This window comes from Garra rufa, chromosome 21 (assembly GCF_049309525.1).
Source record: "Garra rufa chromosome 21, GarRuf1.0, whole genome shotgun sequence".
NCBI lineage: Eukaryota > Metazoa > Chordata > Actinopteri > Cypriniformes > Cyprinidae > Garra > Garra rufa.
The window spans coordinates 40,700,762-40,718,804 of record NC_133381.1 but is presented as its reverse complement, the minus strand read 5'-3'; the positions used below and the strand labels follow the sequence as shown (position 1 = coordinate 40,718,804).

At 33.4% G+C, this 18,043-nt stretch overlaps 1 protein-coding gene across 1 annotated transcript in view; it reads left to right on the top strand.

Annotated features, from left to right (window-relative positions):
- The window catches only part of stxbp6 (syntaxin binding protein 6 (amisyn)), a 43,436-nt gene that overhangs the window by 18,244 nt on the left and 7,149 nt on the right, over nucleotides 1–18,043 (top strand). The window contains exons 3-4 of the mRNA XM_073827148.1: nucleotides 17,256–17,386; nucleotides 17,476–17,641. Coding sequence (XP_073683249.1) covers nucleotides 17,256–17,386; nucleotides 17,476–17,641 — 297 coding nt within the window. The remainder of the gene's footprint in view (nucleotides 1–17,255; nucleotides 17,387–17,475; nucleotides 17,642–18,043) is intronic.

The following is an 18,043-nucleotide window of genomic DNA, read 5'->3' as shown; positions in this document are numbered from 1 at the left end:
ACCTGGGATTTTCTAGTTTTGTCTAAACTGCAATAAAGTGCAATAAACATCTCAACAAAAACTGAACGTGTGAAATCAGCTGCCGCCATCATCACATGAGTTTGGCTTTCATCATCTGATAGACTCATGTCTTCAGGAGGAAGTGCTACTTTTTCAGAGTTGCTGAGTGTTGTGTGGTTCTTCACCACGTTTACAATGCATTTCTGTGCTTCCGTGTTTCTGTCACTTTATTCAGTAATGCTGTGACCCTAAATCTATTCATTATTGCTTGTCATTTCATTTTTAAATATATAATGCTAAACAATATCTTACATTTTAATTTTTGGGTGCAGCCTCCCTTGAAAAGTCATTTCACTTTAACAAAAATCATAGTGAAGGCAGTCACAACTTTCCGTTCAGAATGACTTTTTATTCAGTTTGAAATTATTTCTGTTTGATGTATAGATTAGGACAAAAAACACAGTTGTCTATTATTCCCTTGATATTGTAATTGCGATTATTAATTAAAATTATGATGTTTTAAAAAGTAACTGCATGCCATAATTTTATATAAAAATTAAAATTAAAATAAATAAGCTGAAAACACTCATGCACTCAAGCAACATTTATTGCTTTTCTCGTTGCCACAAATGTCAACAATACATTAATTTGGTTTCTTTAAATAAAATGTAAAAATATGCAATATGCATAGGGATGTGCCGGTATAAATTTTTCATGTTGCGATTAATTGATAATGCTTTTATCATGGTATATACAGTATTATCATGCTATTGAAATTTATTTGCAAAAATGTGGTGTCATAATACAGTATAACAGATTTAATAACTATTTTCTTATAACAAAAATAACTGAACATTTAAATACAATAAAGCAATAAAGTAATGTATAAAGTAAAAAAAAAATTACACAGATTAAAGTGCACAAGAATTATAAAGAACAATAGGTATCACTTTGCAGTAAGATCTCTTAGTTAATCTTAGTTAATGCATTTAATATCCACAATGAGCAATAGCTACATTTGCTACATAAGTTAAGACAGACAGCCACTGACTTGCATTTTATGAATCTGCAAGAACCATGGTTTCAGCTAAAAAATCATCTTAACTGTTCTAGTAGATAAAGTCATCTTGGGTGACCTGAAGATAAGAAAATTAACAGCAAATTAAAAAATGTTAAGTTAACTATCCCTTTAAGGGGAGACACAGCAGGCAAAAACACTGTTTGAGAACTGAGTTTTTGGGCTTTTTGTTGTTTCATAAAGTATTCTTTCACACTTGTGGAAACACTGAGACACTGCTAAGTGTTTCTTTTATAGCACTTTATCTATTTGTGTCAATAGATTTCAGTTACAATCCATATTTTTAAAGGCCGTTTTCTCAAAATGAGTTTTTTTTTCTCCTACACTGAGCCATAAATCTTCACTTCAGTAGCACTTACACTCACGAAACTTTACGTTTTTATTCCTGTCTATATCCTGAAGGTTTTTACAGAGGGATTTGTTCATATATCATTTTATTCCCTCAAAAATTGTAAAAAAAAAAAAAAAAAGTTTTCTGTCTGTTCCAAGTATTTGGAACAAAATAAGTGACAAAACATTTGGCTCTAATATGTCAAAAAAAATTAAACAAGAATTTTGAAACTGACTTCATCCAGTGTTTAGATTTTTGTACTAGAAATGTATGCAAATTAGCGCATATTTTATTAAATAATGCCTCATTTGCATATTTAAACCTAACATTTTAGAAAACTTGTAATACAAAAAATGTTTGCAATTATCAATGTAACCAATTAACTAGGTAAGTAAGATGATAACTATTATTATTATTATTATTTTTTTTTTTTTTTTACCCTATTCACCTGCAGTGTTTTGCCTTAATGACTCATTGCTTTAAAAACTCAGAATTATGGCTCCAATTCTTATAATTCTAAGTGGTAACTTTAAGAATTGTCTTCATCAAATATTTATTTGGGATAAAGGGCAGATTACAAGACAAACGTGTCTTTGTCCTGCAGCAGTTCAGGAATGTTGGCATCTGTGGTATGAATGTTTTGTCATGTAGGTCTCTCTGATCCGTGCTTCACATACTTCGCAAACCTTTTGAAATGCAAGCTTCATTAAAAGGGAAGACCTGTTCTCTTCCTAAGGTCTTCTTCAGAAGTCTGTTTTTAGAAAGCATTTTGCCCTAACATGCTTCAGTTTTATGGATCTTCAGTCTGTGTTACATGAAAAGTGGTAGTGTTTTTATAATTGTCCCATTTGTGGGATGGTGTCAATGCAATTGTCAATATAGAACCATATTTTCTAGAAGAAAAAGGATGCATGTCACAATTTTCACAGGATTAAAATTGCTTTGTTGAGAGGGAAAAAATAAGTCAATGTAGAAGTTACATTTGTATTATTACATTTTGAACTGAAGTGAAATACTGGTTATATATAAAATGATTAAATTAAACAATTACTTTAAAATTTTAGTTCACATCTGCATTACAGTAATTTATCCTTGAGGTCATGAATGCATGAATTAAATATTCTGCATTTGATATCGAGAGCATAGGTTATAATTTCGATATATTTTTGAGATGAAAAAATGCGGTTTTGCAAATGCTAGGAATGTGCATTTCAGACAAAAGATTGCTAGGATTACAAGATTAAAATTGCATTGTTGACAAGGAAACGATAAGTCAATGTAGAAGTTACATTTGTATTATTACATTTTGAAATGAAGTAAAATACTGGTTATATAAAAAATATTAAAATAAACAATTACTTTAAAATTTTTGTTTACATCACTCACCAGCGACAGATATTCAGACCAGAACAGGAATGGAAAATAGAGGTAAAACAAACATGAGTTATTTGGGCATTCATTATAAACAACATTTATTATAAATGACAATGCTAAATTCATTAATTTAAAATAAAAACTACAGCCATGTGGGAAATGCGCTATACAAATAATGTACGTCTTATCCAGACAATACGGTAAATGGTCTTTTCAGGCTTTTGTTTCAGCCTCCCAGCTGTTGTTTTGGCACATGTTCAGTGTTTGTTTAGTCTTTGTTCTGATGTTTCCCAGTATTGTTCATGCCTTCCCTGCTTTGTCCGTCATTATTTCTTCTTGCATCTGAAATGTTTCCCTATGTGCACTTTGTCAGCGTGACCCAAATCAGAAGAGCTTGTTGCTGAACAGAAACATTTCTAAGAGATGAAAATATGCATTTACGTCTAGTTTTTTTGTGCAGATGTGCGAGTTTAATGGTAGATTTCACAGACACCGTAGTGAGATTATCTCATGCATCTGGTGGTACGATGTCAAATTATTGGTCAAAAGTAAGCTTTCACACTCCTAAACCTTCACAGTTCCTTATTTAACACCTACATAATACTCAAGATCTGCTTTAGTGGAGAGTTTCCTGTTCGTCTGTGAAACTTCCAGTCATTTTTGAGCAAGTGCAGCTCAGTCTGTTGCCTAGTCAGAATGAACTAATAGCTAATAGTCTTTCATAATGTTTATTTTGAACAGTTTGAGTCTATATTTTATGAATATGTCACAGTGGAGCACATAAAAACCCAACAGAATCCCAGCAGTTTGTGTGTGAGACTCTTAAAAGCGCATCAGTGAAAGAGAACTTTATTAAAATAGTTGAAAATGGAAGAACTTTCCAACATTGAGCCTGTTATTGAACTAAATTGGGCTCAATAGTGGCACTATTGTCTTCTCTACAGTTGGTTTCATAACTAATGCATTTTATTACTGTAAATCTGATTTCAAAATCAGAAATAAAAAGGCCTTGGCTGGAAAAATTACATTTTGACTGTTTTAGGCCCAATTAAAAGTAAATAAATGCATAGACAGAGCTGGGTAGATTACAAACTGTAATCCGTTATCGATTACAAATTGCATAACAAAAATTGTAGTCAGGTATGTAATTCATTACATTACACATTTTAGGTAATCTACAGTAATTAGTTTTTGATTACTTTTATATTACTTTTGACCTAACTTATTTATTACATTGATTTAAACAGGATAAACCTGTACCATAATGATGTAAAAATGCAAAGAGTGAGAAAATATGTTTCTTTCTTTGTAATTAATAACATTATATTAGGTCAAGGTTTCCCAAACTGGGGTTTGTAAAGGAACTGCAAGAGGTTTGTGAGTTTAATGAAAGGCTAACAAGCAATTAAATCATAAAAATGAAATCATTTAAAATAAATCATTTTAAAATGACAATCAAAATAATACACTTACTAAAAAAAAAAAGAAATTATATATGACCATTAACCAATGTCAGAGAACCGTGACCATGCAAATGTGATACTTAACTATTAAAATATTTATTTAAAATCTCAGGGGTACTTAAAGTGGTCATTGATTATGATTTCACTTTTTAAACTTTAGTTAGTGTGTAATGTTGCAGTTTGAGCACAAACAACATCTGCAAAGTTACGATGCTGGAACTTCAATACAAACGGAGATATTGTCTTTTGACCACCCCTTTAAAGTAAAAAGCGGTTCAGATGACAAAAAGAGAACGTCTGCAAATAAGAATTAGTGCATTTTAACAAGTTTGAAAGACAAAAGGCTTTCAGTAATAAATGGTTCAATAACCTACTGAGTGACAATTCAAATAAAAATGATCAAAAAAATGAGACAAGTGTTCATCAGCAGTATATAAGTGGTAGACTATTTTAGAAAGGACATTTTAAATGATAAAAAAGAGGAATTGGAGATTCAGTGATGAATAATTTATTGATCAATAAGTGATGAATAATTTATTGGTATTGTGTTAATATGTAATCATGTAATCAATAAAAAAGTAAGTCTGAGTGAGTATTTTAAAATGTAACTTACTCTAATTACAAGTACTTATATTTTGATATCTGACTACATAATATACATTACATGTAATCAGTTACTACCCAGCTCTGTGACCAGCAATCTACAATTTTTGTGAACCTGTGTTGAATATAATATATTTTTTGCACCACTGTGAGGAAACAAGAATGAGCTGCATAGTTCAAATAGCAGAGAGTCTTTGCCTCATGACTGACGTCTGTGTTAATTGTACTAATGAATGTGTCCACAGGCAGCTGGACTAACACACACACACACACACACACACACACACACCGCAGGAGCAGTGTAGTTTAGACATCCACCCACCAGGACCATGAAACTGACATATGCTGCAATCTCACTTCACACCTCACTGTCACATGATCCTTCATAAATCATTCAAGAAACTCAAAAAACATTTGTGATTATCATATTTTTTGTGGAAACCAGGATACTTATTATTTTTCAGAATTCATTGATGAATAGAAAGTTTACTGCAGAGTGTGACCCACTAAATATAACTCTATTATTACTATTTTTTTTAATGTCATTGGACTTTTTTTTAAAATAACATAGTAAACAAAAAAGTACAATGCAATAAAAATATAATTATATAAAATATAAAGAATAATAACTATACACATATATAAAACAATTTTCATTGTACTTTGTAATTGGCAGTGAATAGAATTATGCTTTTAGTTAGAGTAGAAATCTTATACAGTATTACAGTTTGTCGATCTAAAATGGTAATTGTACATTAACAGCTGCAAGTCTGCATGTCAGTACACAAATGCGCGCTATGAGCTTATTTACACAGCACATTTTCTTATTTTGGTCGTGCATATGGACCTGCGGACCACTTATGTGCTTCCCTGTCTATAAATTATCTTTACTGTCACTTTTGCTCATTTAATGCATCCTTGCCGTATAATGGTATTAATTTCCTTCTTTTACCCAGACCTTTAAATTGTGTTGTATAAGGGTTTCCACTAAAACATTTAGCAGCACAACAGTTTTCAACCTTGAAAATAACCAAAATGTTTCTTGACATATTACAATGATTTCTGAAGGATCATGTGACACTGAAAACTGCAGTAATGATTCTAAATTACAGCTTTGATCACAGCAATGAATTACATTTAACAGATATTCACATAGTAAACCATTATTTCAAATTGTAAAAATATTTAGCAACATGCATTTTTTAAAGGCCTTGGGGAGCTGAAGAGGCCTTTCTTTAACATTTTTAAATGCCATTGAATTACTGAAAAGTGCACTCTTAAAAATAGTGGGGTTAACACCGTGATGGTTCCACAATGAACCATCCAACTCTTCTTAAAATAACAATTCTTCTTTGTGTGAAGAACGTTTTGATAATCTAAAGAAACTTTTTCCACTTTAAAGAACCTTTTGTGAAAGGAAAAGTTTCCGTGGATGGTATAAAGTTTATTTGCAGAGCCACTGATGCCAATAAAGAACTTAGTTTTTAAGGGGGAGACACTGCAGACAAAAGCACTGTTTTTTCAAGCGTCTGTCAAGTTTGATATTTTGGGCTCTTTTGGTTTTTCATTTTCAGACTAGTGGAAAGAAAACATCCAAAACACACTGTTAAGTCTTTATTTAATAGCACTTTATCTATTTGTCAATGCATTTCAGTTACAAAGGCTACAGTTACAGTTTAAAGGCTGTTTTCTCAAAATTATTTTTTTCTCCTACACTGAGCCATAAATCTCCAATTCAGTAGCACTTACACACACCAAACTTTACATTTTTATTCTTGTCTATATCCTGAAGGTTTTTACAGAGGGGTTTTTATACAACATTTCCCCCCCCAAAAAACCTATTTTCTGAATTATGGAGCGAAAAAATTAGATACTCAAAATTCCCTCTCTAAAATGTCAAAATAATTAAACAAGAATTTTGAAACTGACTTCATCCAGTGTATAGATTTGTGTACTAGAAATGTATGCAACTTAGCACATATTTCATTAAATAATACCTCATTTGCATATCAAAACCTAACATTTTAGAAAACTTGTAATACAAAAAAATGTTTGCGATTATCAATGTAATCAATCAACTGGGTAAGGTAATTTTTTTTTACCCTATTCACCTGCAGTGTCTTGCCTTAAGAGCGTAACTCCTCCATTACAACTTTTGTGATTCATTTTCAATTAGCAAAGTATCCTTAACTGCTGAAAACTTAAATGCAAAGTCACTATCTCTGCAGCATTGCGGTCAGACTGACCCAGTGCAGATTAAATGCATGGTAAAGTTAGTCAGTCCCTGATCAGCCGTCATGCCTGTCAGTTGCCACAGCAGCAGGACGGTTTGTGTTCCTGGCGGCCTGCTGTTCGCTCAGAGCATATCTAAAGGTTAGATGGGATTTAGACAGACGTTTCTCTCCGAGAGCTTCTTCAGTTCAGCAGTGAGTCCTGCAGGTTGTCTCAGGCTTCATCCGCTGCTTGGGTCCTGGTGGGTGAGACACCCACATGTGCGACTGTCAAGTCACTGTCAGCTGGATTTGTCAGACAAAGATTTGAATTGATCACTTTCAGTGAAATAAAAGGACTCCGGCATGCATCTGTCCTTTATGAATAGTTGAGTTGTTAGGGCGCAGCGCCTCAAATGCAGCGGATATCACTCTCATTATGTGATGCATTTGTTTATGCGTAGTTATTTCTTTTTTTGCTTTGTTTTGCAGTATGTGTCTTTCCATGCAAGGAAATGCATGTTGGAGTACATAAAAACCTTCTTTAGATCATGAAAAAATATCAGAAAAAAAGGAAATTATAACTTTCACAATGTCTAAGTGAAATTAAACTATAACCTAAAACAAAATAATAATAATAATAATAATACAATTAATTACATGAAATAAAATAAATCTATATATAAAAATGTTTAACACTTTACCTGAAGCATTTATGCATAATGCATTAAAAAGGTGTTCATAAATGTGCATTCATAAGTAAATGTAACCACTATTAAAATTCATTGTAATATTTGCAAATTCCTTTTAACATCTGTAATTGGTGGTTTGTCATGCATTTAAATTAGGGCTGTCAAATGATTAATCACGATTAATCGCATCCAAAATAAAAGTTTATGTTTACATACTATATGTGTGTGTACTGTGTGTATTTATTATGTGTATATATAAATACACACACATACATACATGTATATTAAAGAAAAATGTTTTAGATTTATATAGAAAATATTTATAATTCTATATATATAGTCTAAATTAAATAGAAGTATAACTATTCATACATATAAATATTTTTTGAAATCTATACATGTATGTGAAACAAATATAAAACAAACTTTTATTTCGGATGCGATTAAACGCGATTAATCATTTGACAGCCCTAATTTAAATGCATTTTACTTTTTAAAGATGTGATAATGAATAGATACGTATTTTAATGTAATAAAACTGTGGTATAATGCATTAAAACAATCATTCAAGAGATCATACGATGCATTAAAAGGTGCATTACAAGGCATAATTAATGCATTAAAAATGCTTTATGCATTTTGTATATAGGCTTCAAATAAGTGTTGCCAAAAACTAATTTTATTTCAGCTTGAAATTTTTTTTCATTTAGTTTAACTTTGATGTATTATTATAATAACAAAGTAAAACTGAAATAAAAATTACTAAAACTTATAATAAAAGCTGAATAAAATAAATAAAGTAAAAAATAATTAGAGTATAGAGTTCTGGTTTGTGGCAGGGAGTCTGTCTGTTGCTTTGACTTGACTATTAAAATGGTGCAAAAAACACACAAAGATATCAGGAATATTCTTTGAGAGCTACAAAACTGTAAAAGTTGTGGACTTGAAATGGCAGGAGGGGAGTTTTTTCTTTGTGAATGAGGCCCGCTCTGCCTCTCGTCACACTATTAATTGTAAAAGCCAAACTCATGTTATGAAACAGATGGTTGGCTGTGAAAGCGTGTTCACACGGTGGTCTGAGTGGAGGAGCTGTTGGTCCCTGTGGATTTAAAGGAATGATTAGAATGCAGGGCATGATGTTATTATCATGCCACATATCTGTACACACACAGACCTAACAGACACAAAACAGAGACTTTTGTCAGATGTGATGCTATATATTAGTTTCTGAATAGCATTGCACTTCTACATTTTCTCTTGCAACTGGACATTACTTAGTCATCTTTTTAGCAAACCAACTTTAAATATTTTTAAATACTAATTTAAAATAGCTTTTCATGTCTTTACACATTTATAACTCTACTCCCGGTCAAGTAGAGTTATAAAACAGTTTTTTAGATAGTCAGACCATATGTTTGCTAAGATGGTCTGCATCACATTAAAAGCATCAAATGCAAGTAAAGTGTTTAATGTAAACTTATGAAAATAAAATGTCACAAAATAATGTTTTATCATCATTCAACATAACAGATATAATAAAATAAAGCTGTATTACAATATACGATATGCGTAAACAGATTTGTATAGCTGTTGCATCCTAAAAACAGTGAGTATATTTATTAACGTTAACTAAGACTAATAAATGCTTTAGAAGAATTTTTAATTGTGAGTTCATGGTAATTTCAGCATTTGCTAGGCATTAAATTATTTTTAATTAGTAATATGTATTGCTAAGAAATTAATTTGGACAACTTTAAAGGCAATTTTCTCAACATTTAGATTTTGTGCACCCTCAGATTTTCAAATAGTTGTATCCAAATATTGTCCTATCCTAACAAACCATACATCAATAGAAAAAAAAATACCCTTATGACTGGTTTTGTGGCCCAGGGTCACATTTAATGGACAGAGCTGACATTAATTAACACTGACAATAACTTGTAATAACAAAAATTTATGTGTTGATGTGTTTGATGTCATTTTTCACTAATAGTTAATGGGACCTTTTGACTGTTGGCATAAAGCTTTGCTCATGTTTTTACTATATCCTAAAAAGTTGGAAGTTTTTTTTGTGTGTGTGTAAACCTTAACTCCATTTTCAGTTTTTGCAGATAAGGTTTTCTAATTAAGCAGAGCATTTTTTGTTCTTCTGAACAAAGAACTCAACATAACAAAGACTTGAAACTCAATGTACAGTGTGCATGAGACTACAAAACTAAAGCACCTGCAACAGAAACATGACTTCAGACTTTTGAGCATTTATGATGCTGATGCATTTGTCTCTAATAATATCACAATTATTTCATGAAGTTGATTTGGATAACAGTGTGCATATTTATGTGATACTTGGTCACCGGTTTTGGTACAGCATTGGTTCAGCGGTGTTGTGCGAGTTAGGCAGTTAAAGGTGGTTTCAATCGCTTTTGTTTCCTCGGACAGGAAGGAGGACACAGGAACAGTGATGTCAGGGTAATTCACTGCCGCACAGTCTTGTCTTTTGGACGCTTTTCTTTTTTGTTCTCCTAAATTTGTCCCTTGTCCAAGATTTCTTTGTCGTGAAAGCTTATCGACGAGCTCTTTTGTGCTGCCTACCTGAACAGACTCTTTATGCTGAAGCGTTTCTGGCTTTAATTAAGGCCGTCCTCAGAGAGCAGCAGAGGAACTAAACTTGAGTTCACCTTCCTGTCTGAGTGACTCGCATGCTGGCTCTACTCTGTCTGCCAGTGGACCGGCATGACGTAATTATTTGAAGAAACAGTGTGAATGTTAATTTTCAGTGTGGACTAATGAAACTTTATTAAGTTAGTGATGTTTTGAGAAAAAATGAGCTTTATATGCAAAATGCACCTCCATGTATTAATTCAGAGGTAATTTAAATTGAGTCAAAGAGATGCAGGATTATACCAGCATCAGGAAACTTTAAAGGGTGTCAGAAGGCAGCTCTGAGTTTAACATATCTGAATTTAAGCCTTCTTGCTTGCTGAAAACCTCATGAAAGTCAAAGCAGTGGTGTATGTGGAGCAGTGATGTACACCTCTAAAATCAATTTTTAAAATATGCACACAAAAAATTCAGATTTTTATAGCTGTTGCATTCTAAAAATATATTTAGAAAGAAAATGCATCAATATCAACTCTGATCTTTTACTGCAATACTTTAGAGGTAGTTTTGGCAATAAAATAAAATATTTAAAAGCATTTTTTAAAATTAATTTTATTATTATTATTATTATTTTAATACGCATTATTAAAATCTAAAGTTTATTTTAATATTATTTAATGGACCTTAGCTGACATGAATTAACAATTAATAGTTGTATTTTTATTAACTTGCATTAACAAAGATGGTTTTGCTCATTGATAGCTAATGGGACCCTTTGATGACCTTTGATCTGCACACATAACAAAAGAATAAAGAATAATCTGTCAAGCCAAGCATAATGTGACTCTGGGGTTTGTTCCTAAATGATGCTTGGCAATAGCAGACTGTCTCAGTCCAGTTAACCAATATTACTTTACTTTCCTGACCTCACTTGCTGATGTATGAAACTCCAGCTGCTCATCCACAAACCTGTATCTTCACTATTTTCACCAAAAAAAAAAACTCGCCTTCATGTTGTTCTAAAACTGTATGACTTTCTTCTGAGGAACATAAAAAGATATTTTGGGGAGTAACCAAATTTGTGTGACCGTGGACCTCAGTCTTACGTAGGACAGTTAAGTATTTGTAGCAGTAGCTAAAACTACATTGTATGGGTCAAAATGATTATATTAATTTTCTTTTATGCCAAAAATCGTTAGGATATTAAGATGTTCCATGAAGATATTTTGTAAATTTACTACCGTAAATATATTAAAACATTTTTTTTGATTAGTAATATGCATTAAGAACTTCGTTTGGACAACTTTAAAGGCGATTTTTCTCAATATTTTGATTGATTTTTTTTTTTTTTTTGCACCCTCAGATTTTTAAATACAGTAGTTGTATCTTGGACAAATATTGTCCTATCCTATCCTATCAATGGAAGGCTTATTTATTCAGAATTGAGGTGATGTATAAATCTGAATTTTAAATAAAGTTGACCCTTATGACTGGTTTTGTGGTCCAGGGTCACAAATTGTTTTGGTGAACTTTGACTTCCACTGCATGGATAAAAAACTTTAATTTCTAAAATTAAGTAATGATAAAAATTAAAGAGGAAAGGGAGGCACTGTCTGTCTTGCATGAATGCCTCTGGATTAACTTTTTCTGAGAGCTAACATTTTTAAAATTTTAGAGTTAACACATTTTTAGCAGTTATTAACATGCTTTTTGACCATGCACACCTGCCAAAGATGCATTTCTAGTGATGCAATCACAAGTAGTCAGCCAAGATGTGTTATCATTTCCACCTTATTTTAAAGCTATGAAGCCTATCGTATCAAATATGATACATAAAGAAGCCTCTAAATGATCAGCATGATCAATTCTTCGCTGAAAAACGTATTTCACACAATCTACTCCATGCCTTCTGTTGTCTGATAGTTCTGACTTTTTATCCAGTAAAATGTCTCTTAGTGTGATTGTACAAATGTCCACCTTCAGCTGGTGCTTCACATGTCTTTTTGCTGTCAAATCTTTACTGATTTTTATAAAGTAAACGTAAGAATAACTTAGTTGTTAGTAATATTTTCAGACAAAGACTTACTGGACTGAAGCAGCTGGGCTTTACTTTGATTCTCCAGACATTTTTTATAGAAAAAGCTGTCTCAAATATGATCATCATGCTTTGTAGGAACATTTGTTTGTTAGTCTCTCGATTATCATTAATGATGTATTAAATGATATTCAACAAAAAATGCATCCAAACTTTTTTTTTTTTAGCTTACAGGTTTTTTTTGTTTGTTTTAGCATCTAGATCATCAGTTGTATCTAACACTGTGTATTTCTCTTAAAGCCTGAACTTGTTTCAAGACAAATGAGACAAAGACAGTCTGAGTGCGTAATTTAAGATCTATTTTAAAACATTCTTTCTCTAGATTGCTAGCGAGCCGTCAGATGAGTCTAATAACGTCTTGTTGTGACCGTACAGGAGATCAGTCGCTGTGATGTTTAAATGCCCCCAAATAATGTGTATGTGCTGGAGGAAGTTGTTTATTAGTCTCAGCCGAATGGTGCCTGAGGTCTTGGTGGGTTAATGGTTTGGTTGGAGCTGTTCCACAGACTCATTTGTGCAGATCCATTTGGCTGGTCTGTTTGATCCTCCTCATCTGGATTCTGCGGAGGAGCTATAAGGACTTCCTATTAATCAGACTGTGTCTTGAACTCTTGCTGAGCTCTGCTCTGTACGTGTACGTGTATGTATATCCATCTTGTTGCAATTCTGAAGATCTCCTCCAGGCATGAGAGAATCAAATCATCCTCAATAGTGCAGTGAGACAATGCTCACTTAAAGGGTCATGGGCTGCGTTATTAGAATGAAACCTATTGTAATTGTTAGAATAGTCATGGATCAGTGATCTCTATCTAAAACTGATCGTTCAGACCAAACCATAAGCCGTAGAGACTTGAAACTTGGAGGGATGGTAGTACTCAAACCACCTACAATGTGACCAAAGCTCGCCACAATCGGCCTGAGGGGGGCGCTAAAATGAACAAGTACGGAATCACTCATAACTCCTAAACCGTCAGTCACAGGCTCAGGTGTCTTATGTGTCTTAATCCTTGGCTCAAATTAGCTTCAGATTCAGTCGTGAGCCTCAAAAACCATTCATTATCAAAAAAATTTAACTTTCGACTCAACGCCACAAAGGGGCGCCAAAACTTTTAGTAAAATGCCTACAACTCCTGAATGGAATGGGGTATCTTCACCAAACTTAGAACACTTGTGTACAAAGTCAATCCGAGATCTCAGACAAAAAATCCTAGAGCTTGGCCACTTGGTGGTGCTATTAGAGAGAAAAAAATTAAAATGGCTATAACTCTGCAACCATTTGTCCTTTCAACATGAAAATTGGTGTGCACGGCATTGGTCCAAAGTGCAACAAGTGTCTATAAAGACATTTGTGTATTTCAAAAAACATGGCCACCATTGGCCGACGAATTTTGAACACCAGTTAGACAAGGTTAACGGAGGCCAAATTGGAGCAAAACTCGCGGCTCCAAAGGTCTGAGAGAAAATTTAAAGGAAATTGGCCACTGGGGGAGATGTCACATTTTTCAAAGGTGTAAACGATTGTACAATGCCAGGTTTTCACACATAGGCATGATGTTCATATAATGCGATAGAACTCCTCATTTCAGACAACTTTGCCTCTAGAGCCATTGCTGTCAATCAAATAATTTGTTAAATGATTGAGAAGATGTCAAAAACCTACTTTTGCAAACTCAAAATTTCACGAAACCTGGTGAGCACATGACAGGTGATTCTAAACAAGCATGCAAAGTTTTAAGGAGATCAGACCACAGCTGGTGCTTTAACAGTCATAAACATAAAAAAACAATAACATTTCTATGGTAAATTACCTGGATTTGCCAAAAATGCTTTTTTAAATCCTTTATTTAGGTGGTTACAGTCTTGCTAAGTAATGTCTTTTTTCATATGTGTTTAAATGCCTTAAAGCGCTTGAACCCTGGTAATCATTGCTTGCAGCTATGTTTTTATAATGTTTCCTGAGGTCCACTTAATGTTTGTAGTATTTTAACTTAAAAACTGTCCTAATTTAGAAATAAAAAGACATTTTCTACCTTTATAAGTTTGAAATAACTGCTTTTATCCTGGATTCACTAAATCTTGCAAGGTGTCCTACTTTTTGGCAGCTCAAAACTGACTAAAAAAATCCCCCAGTGTGTACACAGCTTAACTTTGTATGTTTGCTCAGTTTACATTCCATTTCACCAGTTTATAATGGATTAGATGTGTTTATTTTAATTTATTATATCATCACCCCAAAGCCACATTTACTTCACCTCCACCCTTAATATGCTATATATCACACACATGATTGTGAACTTTTTCTTAGAGGATATTGAACATTTAATCTCCGGCTACTATGCAAATATTCTGTTAAAGTGATCTGAATTTATGTGGTATGTTAAGCATAATTGTGGTTAGCCAATCATAACAACCCATGAATATAAAACCCCTTCACCAGGAGCCCCAGCGTGGCCTTTCTGTTTCCATTCAGAGCGAGTCCCACACCCAGAACATCATTCCAAGCCTAAAGAACCGCAGCAATCCTGCAGGAGTGAGTCTGCTTCATAATAAAGCGCTCAGCATGCGTGATCACATGGCTCTAGGTATCAAAAGAGCCCTGGGGATTTTTAAAACATATTTTTGGGTTCGTTGAGGGGAAACCCACTGAAAAGTGTTTAATAGTAGCCTTCTGGAAAGCATCTACTGCTGAGCATCAGTTGAATGTTTTGCTGTCTAAAGGCCTGTTGATGCCAAGAATTAAATGCGTAGCAAATTAAAGATCTATTCACTAAGAGAGAAATGGTTCGTCGTGTGCATTAATTCTGTGCAAACACTCTTTTGCTTTAACATTTCACATACTTTAAAGGGTTAGTTCACACAAAAATTAAAATTAGCCCATTATTAACTCACCCTCCAGGCATCCTAGGTGTATATGACTTCCTTCTTTCAGACGAATCTAATCGCAGTTATATTTAAAATTATCCTTAGGCGGGTGTTTCTTCTCATCAGTTCAAAAAGTCAAATAAAGTGCATCCATCCATAACAAAAAGTGCCTCACATGGCTCCGGGGGGTGTTAAATAAAGGCCTCCTGCAGCGAATCGATGTGTTTTTGTAAGAAAAATATCTATATTTAATACGTAATAATCACTTTAATCTAGCTTGAGCTCATTGTTGTACACCAAGGATGTCTGGAAGGTAAGTAAAAAATGGGCTAATTTTCATTTTTGGGTGAACTATCCCTTTAAGAGTGACGCATAACACCTGCAGCATAAGCAAATATTTTAGTTACATTATTTTTATAAAACGAAGGGGAAAACCTCAGTCTCATCTTGTTGTTGTCTTTGCTTATGCATACTACTGTATGAAAAGTTCATCTAAAAGGGAAGTCTGTGATCTTATATTCATCTGAATGGCTTTATTCTCTCTATGAATATGCATAAGCAGGTGCTTAACCATGTAAAATCTGTGCAGAGATGTATTCATAAGCCATATTTACAAAAGGTGTTGGACATCATATGCAGTAGCACACTTCTCATTGTATTTTATTTTTTTAGTGATTGTAGAATCACCTGCATTTGTTAGTAATTTTATGTTAGTCTATAGTTTAGTTTTTTTTTTATTTCAAGAGATGTGCCATTAACTATAGATGAACCATTATATTTGAGTATGATGTGATGAATATTGCAATTTATATTGTGCATACATTACCAGAGTTTTTGATTGTTGAGACACTTTGTAATTGCACATCTATGCTTCAGTAACATTCACCTCAACTTTGTTTAAACGGCACGGCTCTTTGGAGAGTTCACATTATTGCACAATAGATTATTCAAGATATTAAGGTGCATCCAGATATTTGTGCAGACACACACCCATGAACTACTGTGCAGTGTTGAGGTCCATGTAGACCTCAAGCGCACGATCACAATGATCACAGATGTTGAGGTGAAGGCAGGGCGATGGATCAGAGAGTAACCTCTCACAGATGGAGGGAGTGAGAGGGAGGAAAAGGGAGTGTTGTACACAGAGGCCTGAACAAACAGTGGAGGATCAGAAATTCCTCAAACAGTCCGTTGTGGGCCGGATGTTCTCTCTCCAGCAGAGCCGGGCGTGGTGGGATCTGTAAACACTGCTCTTTGATACGGGCGAGAGAAGCAGCTGATAGAGCTCCACATTACAGAACCACCACACCACTGTAATCCAGATCTCTGAGTAGTGTTTGTTTCTGAGGTTTAGAATAGATTTTAGTTTTATCACTCTTGAAAAAAATATTTTAATTATTTTTTAATTAATTTATTTTTTTAAATACAGTAACAATAATATTGTGAAATATTACAATTAAAAAAAAAAATTCTGTGTGAATATATTGGACATTGTAATTGATTGCTGTAATCAAAGCTAAATTTTCAGCATCATTATTTCAGTCTTCAGGGTCACATGATCCTTCAGAAATCATTCTAATATGCTGATTTGCTGCTCAGTTATGATCATTTATTTATAATGGTTCTTTTTATTAATTATTATGTTAAAAAAAATCCTCAAAACATTGATAATAATATTTTTTGAGCAAATCAGCATATTAGAATGATTTCTGAAGGATCATGTGACACTGAAGACTGGAGTAATGATGCTAAAATACAGCTTTGATCACAGCAATAAATTGCATTTTATCATATATTCACATAAAGAACAGCTATTTTAAATTGTAAAAATATTTCACAATATTGCTGTATTTTACTGAGAAGAAAACACCTTAAAAACATTAAAAATCTTAATTATTTCAAACTGTTGACCAGTATTGTAAAAACATTTTTTTGTTTTGTTTCAGTGACCAATAAGAAACCAGCACAGGCTTTCCTCACAAAAGTGAAGCAGTTCGAAGGCTCCTCGTCTTTCGTGAAGAGATCACAGTGGACCCTCAGTCAGCTGCGGCAGGTCAACGGCATCGACTCCATCCGAGTGAGTAAATGGGCTCTTTCTCTTGGAGATGCTGTGGGTTGTTTGATGGTTTTGTATTGACTGCCTCTCTTCGTCCAAAAAATGCTCAGGATTGCCCAGAATTTGACTTGATATTTGAGAACGGATCTGACCAGTGGGTTGCGGGTTCAGCTGGAGAGAAGTGCGTGTTTGTCCAGGTCCTACATCACACATGTCAGCGGTTCATCCCTGAAAGAAAACCAGAATTCATCAATTGCCACTCCAAACTGCTGGGAGGTGAGATGTCCCATTCAAACTCACTGTACAAACTTGCTTCTCTTTCACTATACATTATATTTTATGTAAATAATGGGGCACAAAATGTTTTGGAGTAAAAAGGATTATATTATTGTTGACAAAGATGTGCACTTTTTTTGTATAGTTCTATACCTAAATTTTTTTTTTTTTTTTTTTTAAATAAATTATAATTTAGTAAATGCATAAAAAGGGCTTTTTATATGCATTTGGCTAATCATTATATATAGTGGCTGTTGAAACTATGGGTCACGGATATGTGTTTTTCAGAGCCGATACTGATTATTACAGATCAGGTAGACCGATATTTGATATTTTGAACCAATATATATGTCTAGAAAAATTAAGTCATGTCATAAATAAGAATAACAAGGACTCTGACAA